General features: G+C 38.1%; 1 protein-coding gene across 1 annotated transcript in view; it reads left to right on the top strand.

The window, feature by feature from the left end:
• Positions 1-17937, top strand: part of CDH19 (cadherin 19) — a 112038-nt gene that overhangs the window by 75080 nt on the left and 19021 nt on the right. The window contains 1 exon segment of the mRNA XM_033175280.1: positions 1644-1765. Within this exon segment, the coding sequence (XP_033031171.1) occupies positions 1644-1765 (122 nt within the window).

Here is a 17937-nt window from a genome sequence, read left to right as displayed (position 1 = left end):
GCCCAGGCTGGAGTACAGTAGCCTGATCACAGCTCACTGCTGCCACAACCCCCTGCTCACGCGATTCTCCCACCTCAGCCTCCCAAGTAGCTGAGACTACAATGTACAGTACCACACTCAACTAATATTTTGGATTTTTATTAGAGACGAGGTCTCATTATATTGCTCAGGCTGCTCTAGAAATACTGAGTTCAAGTTATCCTCCTGCCTTGTCCTTCCAAAGCGCTGGGATTTAGAGGTGTGAGTCACCATGCCTGGTCAGACTCACACATTTTTAATAAATCCACATAATGTCATAGTTCAGTTGTAATTTATTTTCCCCAATTCTTTTTTGTTGTGCATTTGAGTCATTTATATAATTTGGATGTGATGCAAATAACTCTGGAATGTATTTAAGTGGATCATTTACTCAAATACTGATACCTGAGACTGTAGCTTAAGGCTTAAGTTTAACAGATTGGGTCACAGATATGTGTAGTTTAAATTTCATTATCGATTGCTAGAGTTGGTTTACACTGTTATTTTTCAGCCCTCAGTCCATCACTGGGTGCTGTTTTATAACATATGACACAAATGGCACGGGCTAAACCATCATTCTTCTTACCTGTGGTGAGAGACTATGTGAAGATTATGATAGCGCAATGTGTCTCAACTGCAGGCCATTTGGCTCAACACTTCTGCCGCCAGTTTCAACCAGGGCATACTGACAATGCCTGAACACAGTCTGGATTGACACACTGGGGTAGGAGGGATGCTGCAGACATTTGGGGAATAGAAGTCATGGATGCCGCTAAGCATCCTACAATGCACAGGAGAATCCCCCAAAACTAGGAATTATCCAGTCTAAAATATTAATAGTGACGGCAGTGAGAAAGTCTGCTATCAGATAAATTGAATTTTCTCTCCTGTGAATTCTTAGTTCATACTTTTTTCTGAAATGTCTTCTTTTATATCAAGTTGAAGGATTTAAATGTTTTAACCACAATTTTTTCTCATTATGTTTTTTGGATTTTTTGGCTCACTTAGAAAATCTTCTCAATTCAATGTTTATATAAAAACTTTATTTAGTTTTTTAATAACGATTTTACTTGAAAATATATTTAGATTCTAATTATTTGCTTTTAAAAGCTACACTCTAAATTTCAGTGGTTCACAGAATTGATTATTATTTTTGTTATAGCACTGCAGCTATAACCTTACACAAGTAGTTTAACTGTAATTTTTGAAACTAAATGGTTTATCAACTTTTTTATCAGTAAAATTGGGGAGGATAATAATCCATTTATTGATCAAGATTAAATGAGTTACTACAAAACTTTAAATGGTTCCTGGACTCTTGCAAGCTCTCCGTATACCCTTATTTTACTTGATCTTTTTACTACTTTTTCTCATCACTTATTACAGCCCATGGCAAGTACAATGCACCCAATAAATATTGCTTGGTTTGAATATATTAGCACAGAATTTTTTTCTAGGATCTATTGCTGATAAATAGGTGAATCATATAGATATCCTGTCCTCAGATTGCTTTTTTCAAGTAAAATAAAAATATACCATATAGCCTCTAATGTAATTTTAATGATGTATCTTCTAAAGACATATTAAAATATGTCAGATTTTTATTATATATATTCACATTACAGACAATATAGAACAGATTTCTTCGATCCCAGTGTATGTGCAAGTTCTTAATATCAATGATCATGCTCCTGAGTTCTCTCAATACTATGAGACTTATGTTTGTGACAATGCAGGCTCTGGTCAGGTAAGGACTCATTATAAATTACAAAGTCTAAACCATATATCATTGTTTCATAATATAATTATTTCATATATTACACAGTATTGTTATATAATACATATCATTAACATATTTAATACATATACTATAATTTATATAATTATTGTAATTCTATATTATATATACAAATACATATAATTTATAATATATAATTTTTGTTATGCATTATCTTATTTTAAACATCAAAAAATTAATTATTCTATTTATATTAATCATGCTTTTATGTTGTGAGCTTTGTATAATATTTATTTTAATTTTAAAAACATGCAAATTTCAAGTTTCTACTTTCTTTTTTTTTTTTTTATTATACTTTAAGTTCTAGGGTACATGTGCATAACGTGCAGGTTTGTTACATATGTATACTTATGCCATGTTGGTGCGCTGCACCATCAACTCGTCAGCACCCATCAATCATCATTTATATCATGTATAACTCCCAATGCAACCCCTCCCTCCTCCCCCTCCCCATGATAGGCCCAGTGTGTGATGTTCCCCTCCCGAGTCCAAGTGATCTCATTGTTCAGTTCCCACCTATGAGTGAGAACATGCGGTGTTTGGTTTTCTGTTCTTGTGATAGTTTGCTAAGAATGATGGTTTCCAGCTGCATCCATGTCCCTACAAAGGACACAAACTCATCCTTTTTGATGGCTGCATAGTATTCCATGGTGTATATATGCCACATTTTCTTAATCCAGTCTGTCACAGATGGACATTTGGGTTGATTCCAAGTCTTTGCTATTGTGAATAGTGCCGCAATAAACATACGTGTGCATGTGTCTTTGTAGTAGAGTAATTTATAATCCTTTGGGTATGTACCCAGTAGTGGGATGGCTGGGTCATATGGTACATCTAGTTCTAGATCCTTGAGGAATCGCCATACTGTTTTCCATAATGGTTGAACTAGTTTACAATCCCACCAACAGTGTAAAAGTGTTCCTATTTCTCCACATCCTCTCCAACACCTGTTGTTTCCTGACTTTTTAATGATTGCCATTCTGACTGGTGTGAGATGGTATCTCATTGTGGTTTTGATTTGCATTTCTCTGAGCGAGTGATGATGAGCATTTTTTCATGTGTCTGTTGGCTGTATGGATGTCTTCTTTTGAGAAATGTCTGTTCATATCCTTTCCCCACTTTTTGATGGGGTTGTTTGTTTTTTTTTGTATATTTGTTTGAGTTCTTTGTAGATTCTGGATATTAGCCCTTTGTCAGATGAGTAGGTTGCAAAAATTTTCTCCCATTCTGTAGGTTGCCTGTTCACTCTGATGGTAGTTTCTTTTGCTGTGCAGAAGCTCTTTAGTTTAGTGAGATCCCATTTGTCAATTTGGCTTTTGCTGCCATTGCTTTTGGTGTTTTAGACATGAAGTCCTTGCCCATGCCTATGTCCTGAATGGTACTACCTAGATTTTCTTCTAGGGTTTTTATGGTATCAGGTCTAACATTTAAGTCTCTAATCCATCTTGAATTAATCTTCGTATAAGGGATAAGGAAAGGATCCAGTTTCAGCTTTCTACTTATGGCTGGCCAATTTTCCCAGCACCATTTATTAAATAGGGAATCCTTTCCCCATTTCTTGTTTCTCTCAGGTTTGTCAAAGATCAGATGGCTGTAGATGTGTGGTATTATTTCTGAGGACTCTGTTCTGTTCCATTGGTCTATATCTCTGTTGTGGTACCAGTACCATGCTGTTTTGGTTACTGTAGCCTTGTAGTATAGTTTGAAGTCAGGTAGCGTGACGCCTCCAGCTTTGTCCTTTTGACTTAGGATTGTCTTGGCAATGCGGGCTCTTTTTTGGTTCCATATGAACTTTAAAGCAGTTTTTTCCAATTCTGTGAAGAAAGTCATTGGTAGCTTGATGGGGATGGCATTGAATCTATAAATAACCTTGGGCAGTATGGCCATTTTCACGATATTGATTCTTCCTATCCATGAGCATGGTATGTTCTTCCATTTGTTTGTGTCCTCTTTGATTTCACTGAGCAGTGGTTTGTAGTTCTCCTTGAAGAGGTCCTTTACATCTCTTGTAAGCTGGATTCCTAGGTATTTTATTCTCTTTGAAGCAATTGTGAATGGAAGTTCATTCATGATTTGGCTCTCTGCTTGTCTGTTACTGGTGTATAAGAATGCTTGTGATTTTTGCACATTAATTTTGTATCCTGAGACTTTGCTGAAGTTGCTTATCAGCTTAAGGAGATTTTGGGCTGAGACAATGGGGTTTTCTAAATATACAATCATGTCATCTGCAAACAGGGACAATTTGACTTCTTCTTTTCCTAACTGGATACCCTTGATTTCTTTCTCTTGCCTGATTGCCCTAGCCAGAACTTCCAACACTATGTTGAATAGGAGTGGTGAGAGAGGGCATCCCTGTCTGTGCCAGTTTTCAAAGGGAATTTTTCCAGTTTTTGCCCATTCAGTATGATATTAGCTGTGGGTTTGTCATAAATAGCTCTTATTATTTTGAGGTACGTTCCATCAATACCGAATTTATTGAGCGTTTTTAGCATAAAGGGCTGTTGAATTTTGTCAAAAGACTTTCCTGCATCTATTGAGATAATCATGTGGTTCTTGTCTTTGGTTCTGTTTATATGCTGGATTACGTTTACTGATTTGCGAATGTTCAACCAGCCTTGCATCCCAGGGATGAAGCCCACTTGATCATGGTGGATAAGCTTTTGGATGTGCTGCTGAATCCGGTTTGCCAGTATTTTATTGAGAATTTTGCATGATGTTCATCAGGGATATTGGTCTAAAATTTCTTTTTTTGTTGTGTCTCTGCCAGGCTTTGGTATCAGGATGATGTTGGCCTCATAAAATGAGTTAGGGAGGATTCCCTCTTTTTCTGTTGATTGGAATAGTTTCAGAAGGAATGGTACCAGCTCCTCCTTGTACCTCTGGTAGAATTCAGCTGTGAATCCATCTGGTCCTGGACTTTTTTTGGTGGGTAGGCTATTAATTGTTGCCTCAATTTCAGAGCCTGCTATTGGTCTATTCAGGGATTCAACTTCTTCCTGGTTTAGTCTTGGGAGAGTGTAAGTGTCCAGGAAATTATCCATTTCTTCTAGATTTTCTAGTTGATTTGCATAGAGGCATTTATAGTATTCTCTGATGGTTGTATTTCTGTGGGGTCAGTGGTGATATCCCCTTTATCATTTTTTATTGCGTCTTTGATTCCTCTCTCTTTTCTTCTTTATTAGTCTTGCTAGTGGTCTGTCAATTTTGTTGATCTTTTCAAAAAACCAACTCCTGGATTCATTGATTTTTTGGAGGGTTTTTTGTCTCTATCTCCTTCAGTTCTGCTCTGATCTTAGTTATTTCTTGCCTTCTGCTAGCTTTTGAATGTGTTTCCTCTTGCCTCTCTAGTTCTTTTAATTGTGATGTTAGAGTGTCAATTTTAGATCTTTCCTGCTTTCTCTTGTGGGCATTTAGTGCTATAAATTTCCCTCTACACACTGCTTTCAATGTGTCCCAGAGATTCTGGTATGTTGTATCTTTGTTCTCATTGGTTTCAAAGAACATCTTTATTTCTGCCTTCATTTCGTTATGTACCCAGTAGTCATTCAGGAGCAGGTTGTTCAGTTTCCATGTAGTTGAGCGGTTTTGATTGAGTTTCTTAGTCCTGAGTTCTAGTTTGATTGCACTGTGGTCTGAGAGACAGTTTGTTATAATTTCTGTTCTTTGACATTTGCTGAGGAGTGCTTTACTTCCAATGATGTGGTCAATTTTGGAATAAGTGCGATGTGGTGCTGAGAAGAATGTATATTCTGTTGATTTGGGGTGGAGAGTTCTATAGATGTCTATTAGGTCCGCTTGGTGCAGAGATGAGTTCAATTCCTGGATATCCTTGTAACTTTCTGTCTCGTTGATCTGTCTAATGTTGACAGTGGAGTGTTGAAGTCTCCCATTATTATTGTATGGGAGTCTAAGTCTCTTTGTAGGTCTCTAAGGACTTGCTTTATGAATCTGGGTGCTCCTGTATTGGGTGCATAGATATTTAGGAGAGTTAGCTCTTCCTGTTGGATTGATCCCTTTACCATTATGTAATGGCCTTCTTTGTCTCTTTTGATCTTTGATGGTTTAAAGTCTGTTTTATCAGAGACTAGGATTGCAACCCCTGCTTTTTTTTGTTCTCCATTTGCTTGGTAGATCTTCCTCCATCCCTTTATTTTGAGCCTATGTATGTCTCTGCATGTGAGATGGGTCTCCTGAATACAGCAGATGGGTCTTCACTCTTGATCCAGTTTGCCAGTCTGTGTCTTTTAATTGGAGCATTTAGTCCATTAACATTTAAGGTTAATATTGTTATGTGTGAACTTGATCCTGTCATTATGATATTAACTGGTTATTTTGCTCGTTAGTTGATGCAGTTTCTTCCTAGCCTCGATGGTCTTTACATTTTGGCATGTTTTTGCAATGGCTGGTACCGGTTGTTCCTTTCCATGTTTAGGGCTTCCTTCAGGGTCTCTTGTAAGGCAGGCCTGGTGGTGACAAAATCTCTAAGCATTTGCTTATCTGTAAAGGATTTTCTTTCTCCTTCACTGATGAAACTTAGTTTGGCTGGATATGAAATTCTGGGTTTAAAATTCTTTTCTTTAAGAATGTTGAATATTGGCCCCCACTCTCTTCTGGCTTGTAGAGTTTCTGCCGAGAGGTCTGCTGTTAGTCTGATGGGCTTCCTTTGTGGGTAACCCGACCTTTCTCTCTGGCTGCCCTTAAGATTTTTCCTTCATTTCAACTTTGGTGAATCTGGCAATTATGTGTCTTGGAGTTGCTCTTCTGGAGGAGTATCTTTGTGGCGTTCTCTGTATTTCCTGAATTTGAATGTTGGCCTGCCCTACTAGGTTGGGGAAGTTCTCCTGGATGATATCCTGAAGAGTGTTTTCCAACTTGGTTCCATTTTCCCCCTCACTTTCAGGCACCCCAATCAGACATAGATTTGGTCTTTTTACATAATCCCATACTTCTTGCAGGCTTTGTTCATTTCTTTTTCTTCTTTTTTCTTTTGGTTTCTCTTCTCTCATTTCATTCATTTGATCCTCAATCGCTGATACTCTTTCTTCCAGTTGATCGAGTCGGTTACTGAAGCTTGTGCATTTGTCACGTATTTCTCGTGTCACGGTTTTCATTTCTGTCATTTCGTTTATGATCTTCTCTGCATTAATTAGTCTAGCTGTCAATTCTTCCACTCTTTTTTCAAGATTTTTAGTTTCTTTGCGCTGGGTACGTAATTCCTCCTTTAGCTCTGAGAAGTTTGATGGACTGAAGCCTTCTTCTCTCATCTCGTCAGTCATTCTCTGACCAGCTTTGATCCGTTGCTGGCGATGGGCTGCGCTCCTTTGCAGGGGGAGATGCGCTCTTATTTTTGAATTTCCAGCTTTTCTGCCCTGCTTCTTCCCCATCTTTGTGGTTTTATCTGTCTCTGGTCTTTGATGATGGTGACGTACTGATGGGGTTTGGTATAGGTGTCTTTCCTGTTTGATAGTTTTCCGTCTGACCGTCAGAAGGACTGTCTGTTGGTCTGTTGGAGATTGCTTGAGGTCCACTCCAGACCCTGTTTGCCTGGGTATCAGCAGCAGAGGTTGCTGAAGATAGAATATTGCTGAACAGTGAGTGTACCTGTCTGATTCTTCCTTGGAAGTTTCCTCTCAGGGGTGACTCCACCCTGTGAGGTGTGGGGTGTCAGACTGCCCCTAGTGGGGGATGTCTCCCAGCTAGGCTACTCAGGGGTCAGGGACCCACCTGAGCAGGCAGTCTGTCCGTTCTGGGATCTCAACCTCCGCGTTGGGAGATCCACGGCTCCCCAAAGCTGTCAGACAGAGTCGTTCGGTCTGCACAGCCCCGCTGCTTCCCCTATTGGACTTCAGCTGTGGGCTGTCCCCAGAGGTGAAGTCTACAGAGACAGGCAGGCTTCCTTGAGCTGCTGTGAGCTCCACCCAGTTCGAGCTTCCCAGCGGCTTTGTTTACCTACTTAAGCCTCAGCAATGGCGGGCGCCCCTCCCCCAGCCTCACTGCTGCCTTGCGGATAGATCGCCGCAGACTGCTGAGTTAGCAGTGAGGGAGGCTCCGTGGGCGTGGGACCCTCCCGGCCAGGTGTGGGATATATTCTCCTGGTGTGCCTGTTTGCTTAAAGTGCAGTATTGGGGTGGGAGTTACCCGATTTTCCAGGTGTTGTGTGTCTCAGTTCCCCTGGCTAGGAAAACGGATTTCCTTCCCCCTTGCGCTTCCAGGTGAGGCAATGCCTCGCCCTGCTTCAGCTCTCGCTGGTCAGGCTGCAGCAGCTGACCAGCACCTATTGTCCGGCACTCCCTAGTGAGATGACCCCAGTACCTCAGTTGAAAATGCAGAAATCACCGGTCTTCTGTGTCGCTCGCGCTGGGAGTTGGAGACTGGAGCTGTTCCTATTCGGCCATCTTGCTCCGCCTCTCCCAAGTTTTCTACTTTCAAATTCCTCAAAGGTTTTTAAAAATCTGCTAACGATAGTGATTCAGTAGTTTACTTTTATAATATATTTATTATTCAGTAGTTCATTTATACTTTGTCAAACAAGAAAAAAATTAATTCTATAGGTTACAAAGTCACATTTAAGTTTCTTTTTATTTTTTTATTCATCATGCAAGTACAGGTAAAATGAAATATAAGCATAAACAGATGGAGGGAAAATATTCCAAAATGTTTTTTCATAGCATTTAATCACTATACCAGGTACAGCAACAGAAATAAAACTGAGTTTTGTACAAATTACTAGATATGTAAACATTTATGAGAACATACTCATTTTGAAATACATTATCATTACTTCACAATTTATTTCTTTCACACACTTTCTTATCTACTGCTCATTTTTGTATTTGTAAAATGTGAAACTTAAATTAGAATGTTATTTGTGTACTTCTAAGCTCCAGTACATAATAAACTAACATAATTATGAGGTTTCTTAGAGCACATAGAAGACTATTAAATACCATAGGCTGTTTTTCTTTAACAAATGTCCAATAATGTTCAAAAATTTTACAGTCTAGTGTTCATGATACTAAATAGGTATACAGACACTATCAACTCAGTTATTCTAAGTAGCTTTGAATTTATCAACAAAGCTAGTCAGGGACCATTTGGAGTTTACAAAAGCAGAAATTGTATTTCTCTTTCAATAAATGTTAGTAACCAAAGTTATATTTGATCTTCAATTTCCTACTATGCTGAGGAATAGGCCTATCTTAAGAAATAAGTACATCTTAACTTTTACTGATTATTAAACTGCAACATAGTGAAAATTGTCAATATTTCTTGAAATGATTGTGAATTTCATTAAGTTATGTGTGTTTTTGAATATGATTTCACTGGAAATAATGATCAAATTTTGCCTATAAATATTTTCCAAAATGTTTTTGAAAGCAGTAATAGAATTGTTAAAAATATACAAATGACTTTAAAAATTTAAAGCACTGATTTCTAATGGGTTAGAACCCAAGGATTTGGGGACAGTAAAAGGTGGATATAAAAACTTCAGAGGTGGCCAGGCGCGGTGGCTCAAGCCTGTCATCCCAGCACTTTGGGAGGCCGAGACGGGCGGATCAGGAGATCAGGAGATCAAGACCATCCTGGCTAACACGGTGAAACCCGTCTCTACTAAAAAATACAAAAAACTAGCCGGGCGAGGTGGCGGGCGCCTGTAGTCCCAGCTACTCGGGAGGCTGAGGCAGGAGAATGGCGTGAACCCGGGAGGCGGAGCTTGCAGTGAGCCGAGATCGCGCCACTGCACTCCAGCCTGGGCGACAGAGCGAGACTCCGTCTCAAAAAAAAAAAAACAACTTCAGAGGCTCTCTATTGTGTTGCACTTTCCCTAGAACTAAAATTGAACTATTTTAGAAATGTATGGACATACAGTACAGGGTAGAAGAGATCACAAAACAGAATGAACATGAACTTGACCCATGGCTCCTCCAGAAATTCGGCTTAGACATTTTTCTTCAAACCTGGTGCTATAAGTAGATTATATATTTAGAAATTGGACGTATCTAATATTTTCAAGAATTTCAAACACATCTGGTTACTTAAGACACATTGACCAATATAACAAGCAACTTTAAAATAATAACATGTAAATCTAATAAATGATACTTTAAATGTGGCACACCAGTTTTCTTGAAATACAAATAATTTTTGACATGATGAATTTTATAATTTTCTAATAAATGTATATTAAATTTACATATTAGATGTAACATATTTCTAGAATTATAAATAAAAATATGGTTTATATTTATGATTATATTTCATATTTCGAGTACTAGTATAGTAAAGTATTTCATTCATTTCATGTACATGTGAAGTGTACATATGAATGTATTTAGATTATCCATTGATTAGCCTGTTTTTAAACTTAAAAAAAAATAGGCTTAATTTACTGTATCTTCTATACACCTATTTCTGTAAATGTCCCATGTGGTAAGTATGTTAACTGAACAAAGTTTTGTGTTTTATATATATATATTTTTTGAGCTGGAGCTTCGCTCTTGTTGCCCAGGTTCGAGTGCAGTGGCATGATCTTGGCTCCCTGCAACCTCCCTGTCCCGGGTTCAAGCGATTCTCCTGTCTCAGCCTCCTGAGTAGCTGAGATTACAGGTGAACACCACCACACCCGGCTAATTTATTTTTTGTATTTTTAGTAGAGATGGGTTTTTGCCATGTTGGGCATGCTGGTCTCAAACTCCTGACCTCATGATTCGCCTGCCTCGGCCTCCCAAAGTGATAGGATTACATGCGTGTGCCACCACACCTGGCCGTTTCTGTTTAACATTTTTGTATTTTCCTCAATATATAACTAGATTTATGACAGCAGAGACTCTTGGTGATTTTATCCCATAGTTATATATGTATGCAAATACAGTGATTATAACATGAAAAGTATTCAATTCTATGCTTTCAGAAAAATATATTTTACATGCAACCTGGAAAAACAATTTTACATGTTTTGTAAATATGATAAAACAAGCAAAAATGACAATACTAACCATATGGATATAGTTCAAAAGAGAATTAGTAAGTAGTATTTGTTAGTTATACTAAAAAACTCAATATATATATATGTATATGTGAGTGCATCAATATATAATAGATATTTTAAAATTTTTATTTGTAATTCATTCAGTTTTTAAGTTGCCATACACATATACATACATACATATATATACACACACACACACAAACACACCCCTATATATACACACACACACACACACACACATATTTATATATACAGTAATAAAACTAATACTTGGAAAACATCCCTGATGTTGAAGTTATCTTTATAACACTTATTCAAATATTGCTGTACACATATACTCAATGAAAATAGAAATGAAACTAAAAGATGATGTGCCAATCCTCTTTTGTATCTTTTCAAAAGTTAATATAATACTTTCAGCAACACAATTTTAAAAAAGAAGAATGATGAAATAATGTAGATGTATTCCATTATTGCCATCTTCACACAAACTTTCATTACACAAATTTTCAAATTACATGTCTTTTAAATGTGATGTGGAAAAAAATTATGAGAAATGATGAAATAACTCCTTGGATGATGACATAATGATGAAAATGTTTAAGACAAGTATCTTGACAATATTCAAGGCATTTAAAACCACCATGTTACTAAGTTTCCATAATGTATCAATATTTGTTTATTCTTTGAAGTACCTCTGTAACAACCACAAAAATGCAATACCATTATCTACAAATAGGTAGAACTGATCGAAAGGAAACTCAAATGCTAATGTTTATTGCAATGCATTGTAAAAGTATTCTCAGTCTTAAACTCTACTGAGGAAAAGAAATATCTATCAGGTGTAATGGCATAGAGTTTTCTTGTGCCCTGCTTAAAGTATAAGTGTAAAACTTTATGGAAAAAGCTATGAAATAAAATACTTTTTATAAATTTACATATATGTATACTATGCTTCAAAAGTTTAGGTAACTTAGGTAAGTTTCTCAACATCATATAATGTAGCAATATGTAAGACAGAATTAAAATTTATGTCTGTCTCCAAGAATGATAGTGATTTTAACCCTGTATTCCATGCTAATCATAAAGACCAGCTCTCTTTAGATTATGCGCACAATTAAAAATGTGAAAAACAGGTTTTTCTGTTTCTCTATTCAGAAACAATGCTATTTATGATTTTAAGGGCAAAAATAAAAGGAAGGTCAATTTGACTGAACCCAAACTCCTTCCTGGGATATGCATTCCTCAAACTGAAAATAAGGGACGTTAGTCAGCCCTATTTTACAATTTTCCTTAAGGAGGAATGTCACACATCATGAAATAATTATTTTGGGACATGCAGATGTCACTATCAAATTCTGGAAGTCTGTCTCCATCCTATAAGCATCTGAAAAAATGATACATGGCTACCTGTCATGTTCCTCCACTTAAATCCAAGGAGAAGCCAACATTTTCCTCTCACCCTGCTGTACACATGATAGTTTACGAATTGAAATCAGTGGACACATGGTTTGAGCGCTGTCAATGTATATAACATTATAGTAGATGCTTTCTCATATATCAAGATTCCTTGTTTTAATAATCCAGGAATTATGGCTATCACAAGCACATGACTGTCATGTTTCCTCCAATGTTGGTCATAGAGTTAGACTGACTTGGGTTCAGGTTTCTGATTTGAAATTCACTGGGTAGGTTGTTGTTAATACAATTAAAACCAAACACCTAACATTAATATATGCCTCCCAAAGTGCTACTAAAACTTTTTAAAGTGCTGTTAATCTCTTACTCCTTTATAGAAGTGAAATATTAATGTATGAATACTAAAACCAATGAAGAATCTCTAAAAAAAAAAAAATGCTTTCAAAGATAATAAAGCATAGCTCATGTAACTGAAATGGTGTGCTTGTGAACCATAATTATTTTAATGCAATATCTCTGTATAAGTAGTTTTTTAAAATTATTACAAAGGGTAGTAAAAGTTATTTGATTAGGTTCACTGTAATCTTAACAATAATATTAAGTGGTGCCGATAAGGAACCTCACAAGAGCATTCTGTTTAGAAGTAAATAGAGAAACTGTTTAAACGCAAGGAACAGTTAATCAGCAAAATAAGGAAATGTCTACACCATTAGAACACAAATTGTTAAATATATGTGTCAGATAAATTAAATAATATAAATTCTGGATTAAGCCAAGAGAAAATCCAAAACCAGTATATACTTTCTTAGATTTCAAGCAGGGAACTTGGTGGCACAAACAAAATGGAAAAACACTTGGACAGCTCTTACCTTACAATGAGAACATGATAGTGAAGAGAAAGGTGGCACCTTCTTTGATACAATCTCAGCCTGAGATCTCTGAAAGGGAATTGCTAAAAATAAAATTGGGCCAGAATAAAACATGAAGGACACTCAATTTACAGAATGTTGGTAAGAAATAAAAAGCTTCTTTATACCAGAAACTAAAAGAAGAGTATATGCTTAGGATGATAGATTCGGCATGGATTTGTTTCTATTAAGAAACCCAAAATGAAGTTCACTGTTTCCACTTGCCTAGAGTACTCTTTATTTTTATTTTTTAAAATGTATTTTAATTAACAAATACAAATAGTACATATTTATGGTGCATGATGATGTTTATATATATACACAAACACAAACACATATATTGTGAAATGACTAAATCAAGTTAACATATGCATTACCTACATACTTGTTTTTTGTGGAGAGAACACTTAAAATCTACTCTCAGAAATTTTGAAGTATACGATATGTTGTTATTAAACCACAGTCAATTGTTATTAGCTATATACAATTGAACCCTTAAACTTAATTTTCTTGTCTAACTGAAATTTTGTATTCTTTGTCAACACAACTCTTTAAAACGGACCAGGCTTCTTCAAAGTTCCAAAGCAGCAGCACGATAATTATTTTTAAAAATATTTTCCTGTGCCCATGCATGTGTGCACACACACGCACAAGTTAGAAAAAAGGAAAAATAAAGAAAAAAAAAAACAAGCTATCTACATCACAAAAGGAATTATTAAAAGGGCAAAGAACGTTTAGAAAAATAGATCCTGACACATTCATGTCAGTTTCTGTGTACTTTAGACAACATTCTAGTCTTTGATTGCTTATATGGTTTCTAGTACAGCAATATGTTCTGGGCTCTGTCACTGATCAATTTATTGCTTCTTGGTGCACATTCATGCCTCAGTACCTGCTTTACAAGGTCCTGCGCTATGCACAGGAATTCCCCCCCCAACCCCCCGCCCCCACCCCCGGAGAGCTTTTCTCCTTTACAGTGAGTGCAAGGTTGAGCCTTGTCAGTAGAGGGCGATGGATGAACATTGCAGGAGAAGACCTCTCTTCCTAGATCCAGTGCGTGGCATCTTTGCTTTTTTCCCTTTGTCATGCTGCATGGTCAGCTCTCTGGACATGTGGGGATTTGTGTGGTGCTTTGCGCCAGACACACATACAGACCCTAATATACCAAATGTACAGGCACCTGGCAACCAGAAACTGCAACCTGGGCTCATGACAACTGCCTTGAGACCCACCCCCCGCCGCCAGTGTAAACACACTGTGCTCCAGACCGGGCAACGCAGTACGCGCCAAGTCCTGCATTTTTATCCTCCAGCCCACTGGTATCCTGGAGGGTGGTTTCTTCTTTCCTGAAGAATGTGGGTTAGAATGTGAACCCAGGCAACCTGTGAACGTCTCCCATAGGGTATGCTGCAGCTGCACCTCCTCCAAGGAGGGCTGAAGCTGGTCCTAGGGAGAAGACTTTCCGCCCACGACTGTCTGTCCTCTGATATTTTCTCAGAGCGTCAGGATACCCTTTAGAGCTCTCCTTACATCTTTATGGTTGCTCTGATAGTATAGCTTACACTTCTATTAGAATTCCTCCTTTCAAATGATCACGTGGTTTTGTCCCTCTGTTGGACCGCGGCTGATACGGAGCCAGGCCTTTCGCATTTCCTGTCCTAGATATGGAATCAGTCATTTCCCAAGATTCTGTGATCCGTTAGTGAGGAATTGCAGAAAATACAGATAGAATTGTCAATAAATAAAATTGGAAAACCTGTCCAATTAATCCCTATGCTTTCTCTTTTATTTTTAATAATGATAAAGACAGCATTAAAGAAAACTTCATCTCATTTTGTTTTTTTGTGATTTTTAATTTTTTTCAGCTATTTTAATTTGTATATTTATAAATGAATGTTTTAGGAAAAGGTATCACAATTTTTCAGAGAGTTTATTTTAATTGTAACTATTTAAAACTATTTATAGGTAAATTTTTTTTCTATCAAATTGCTACAATCTTACATATAGTTCAGCACTAGTTTCCAGATATCCCTACAGAAAGTTGTTAAGTGATTTCCCTTTTTAAGGCCAAAATATTTTAAATGTCTAATAAATAGATAAATCCTAGGAAAAGCACAGAACTCTTTAAGCTTAAATGTGTTTGAATTAATATGAAACATATTAAAAAGTAACTACACCAAAAAGAAGAAAACATATATATATGATAAAATGTATTATATATTTAAAAGAAAAAGGATAAAAAATCAAATTGTAAAAAAAAGTTTGAAAGTTTTGTAAAACATTAATAATCGTTTCTACTACAAATAACCGGCCAGGCATGGTGGCTCACACCTGTTATCTCAACAATTCGGGAGGCCAAGACAGATGGATCACCTGAGGTCAGGGGTTCGAATCCACCCTGGTCAAAATGGAGCAACTCTGTCTCTACTAAAAATACAAAATTAATCAGGCGTGGTGGTGCATGCTTGTAAACCCCGCTACTTGGGAGGCTGAGGCAGGAGAATCACTTGAACTTGGGAGGTGGAGGTTGCAGTAAGCCAACATCATGCCATTGCACTCCAGCCTAGGTAACAAGAGCGAAACTCTGTCTCAAAACAAAACAAGGCCGGGCGCGGTGGCTCACGCCTGTAATCCCAGCACTTTGGGAGCCCAAGGCAGGCAGATCACGAGGTCAGCAGATCGAGACCATTCTGGCTAACATGGTGAAACCCCGTTTCTACTAAAAATACAAAAAAATAGCCAGGCATGGTGGCAGGCGCCTATAGTTCCAGTTACTCAGGAGGCTGAGACAGGAGAATGGCGTGAACCCAGGAGGCGGAGCTTGCAGTGAGCCGAGATCACACACCACTGCACTCCAGCCTGGGCGACAGAGCGAGACTCGGTCTCAAAACAACAAAACAAAACAAAGCAAATCAAACAAACAAAAACAGAACAAATAAATACGTAAACCCTGTAACTTTTTGGCAGATTAATACATTTTAATTAAAAATAAGGGCAGGCAGGGGGTGATGGCTGACACCTGTCATCCCAGCACTTTGAGAGGCCGAATCCAGAGGAGCACTCAAGTGCTGGAGTTCAAGATCAGTCTGGGCCACACAATGAAATCCCCTCTCTACAATTTTTTTTTATTTTTTTTTATTTATTTATTTTATTTATTTATTTTATTTTATTTTTTTTTGAGATGGAGTCTTGCTCTGTCGCCCAGGCTGGAGTGCAGTGGCCGGATCTCAGCTCACTGCAAGCTCCGCCTCCCGGGTTTACGCCATTCTCCTGCCTCAGCCTCCGGAGTAGCTGGGACTACAGGCGCCCGCCACCTCGCCCGGCTAGTTTTTTGTATTTTTAGTAGAAACGGGGTTTCACCATGTTAGCCAGGATGGTCTCGATCTCCTGACCTCGTGATCCGCCCGTCTCGGCCTCCCAAAGTGCTGGGATTACAGGCTTGAGCCACCGCGCCCGGCCAATTTTTTTTTTAATTAGTAGAATGAGTAAAGCGTAGAATTTTAAAACAATATGAAACTCTCCAATGTGTTTCAATGAAGATATGTAGATCTTAAAATTATGTTGTACTATATACAATATTTTCTTTACTCTTTTGAAAAAAATTGTTTATCTCCAAAAATAATTGGTAACTTTTTCATGATGAATTTATTTGTATATTTTGGAGATTGCTTAGCTGTGCTACAGCATCAGAAAACAAAACAAAACAAAAAAAAGTTATTTTCTTCCAGCTACTTATCATTCTTGGCCCTAGGATGGCCAGAGTTTTAAAAAGGTAAGTTTAATAACTGAGGCTTGGCCAGGCGCGGTGGCTCAAGCCTGTAATCCCAGCACTTTGGGAGGCCGAGACGGGCGGATCACGAGGTCAGGAGATCGAGACTATCCTGGCTAACACGGTGAAACCCTGTCTCTACTAAAAAATACAAAAAAAAAAAAACTAGCCGGGTGAGGTGGCGGGTGCCTGTAGTCCCAGCTACTTGGGAGGCTGAGGCAGGAGAAGGGCGTAAACCCGGGAGGCAGAGCATGCAGTGAGCTGAGATCTGGCCACTGCACTCCAGCCTGGGTGACAGAGCAAGACTCCGTCTCAAAAAATAAATAAATAAATAAATAACTGAGGCTGCTCTATTTTTCTTTCGATTGGAACTGTCTACCACATTTCTCACGTTTTTGTTTGTTTGTTTTGTTTATTGTTTGAGACAGAGTCTGGCTGTGTCACCCAGACTGGAGTGCAATAGTGTGATTCCCACTCACTGCAACCTCTGCCTCCCAAGTTCAAGTGATTCTCCTGCCTCAGCCTCCCGAGTAGCTGGGATTACAGGCGCCCACCACACCCAGCTAATTTTTGATAGTTTTAGTAGAGATGGGTTTTCACCATGTTAGCCAGGATGGTCTCGATCTCCTGACCTTGTGATCTTCCTGCCTCGGCCTCCCAAAGTGCTGGGAGTGAGTCACCGCACCTGGCCCTCATTTACTCTTAAGCAATACACAGTACACAGCTTTCCAATGATAGCTGAGTGCATCTTTTTGAATTTGATGGATTTGCCTCTTTTACCCTTTCAGAAAAATGAGCAGGATAGCAAAATAAGTGTTTTTCTTTTTATGTATTCTTTAAATTTTTGGTTTTTATTTCTTTGTTAGGTTTTGTTCCCATGTTTTTGAAAGGTAAAGTGGTCCTTTTTTTTTTGAGACGGACTCTCGCTCTGTCTCCCAGGCTGGAGTGCAGTGGCGCCATCTCGACTCACTGCAAGCTCCGCCTCCCGGGTTCACGCCATTCTCCTGCCTCGGTCTCCCGAGTAGCTGGGACTACA

The sequence above is a fragment of the Trachypithecus francoisi genome, unplaced genomic scaffold (genome assembly GCF_009764315.1).
Source record: "Trachypithecus francoisi isolate TF-2019V2 unplaced genomic scaffold, Tfra_2.0 Contig01474, whole genome shotgun sequence".
Lineage (NCBI taxonomy): Eukaryota > Metazoa > Chordata > Mammalia > Primates > Cercopithecidae > Trachypithecus > Trachypithecus francoisi.
This window is presented reverse-complemented; position numbering and strand designations above follow the sequence as displayed.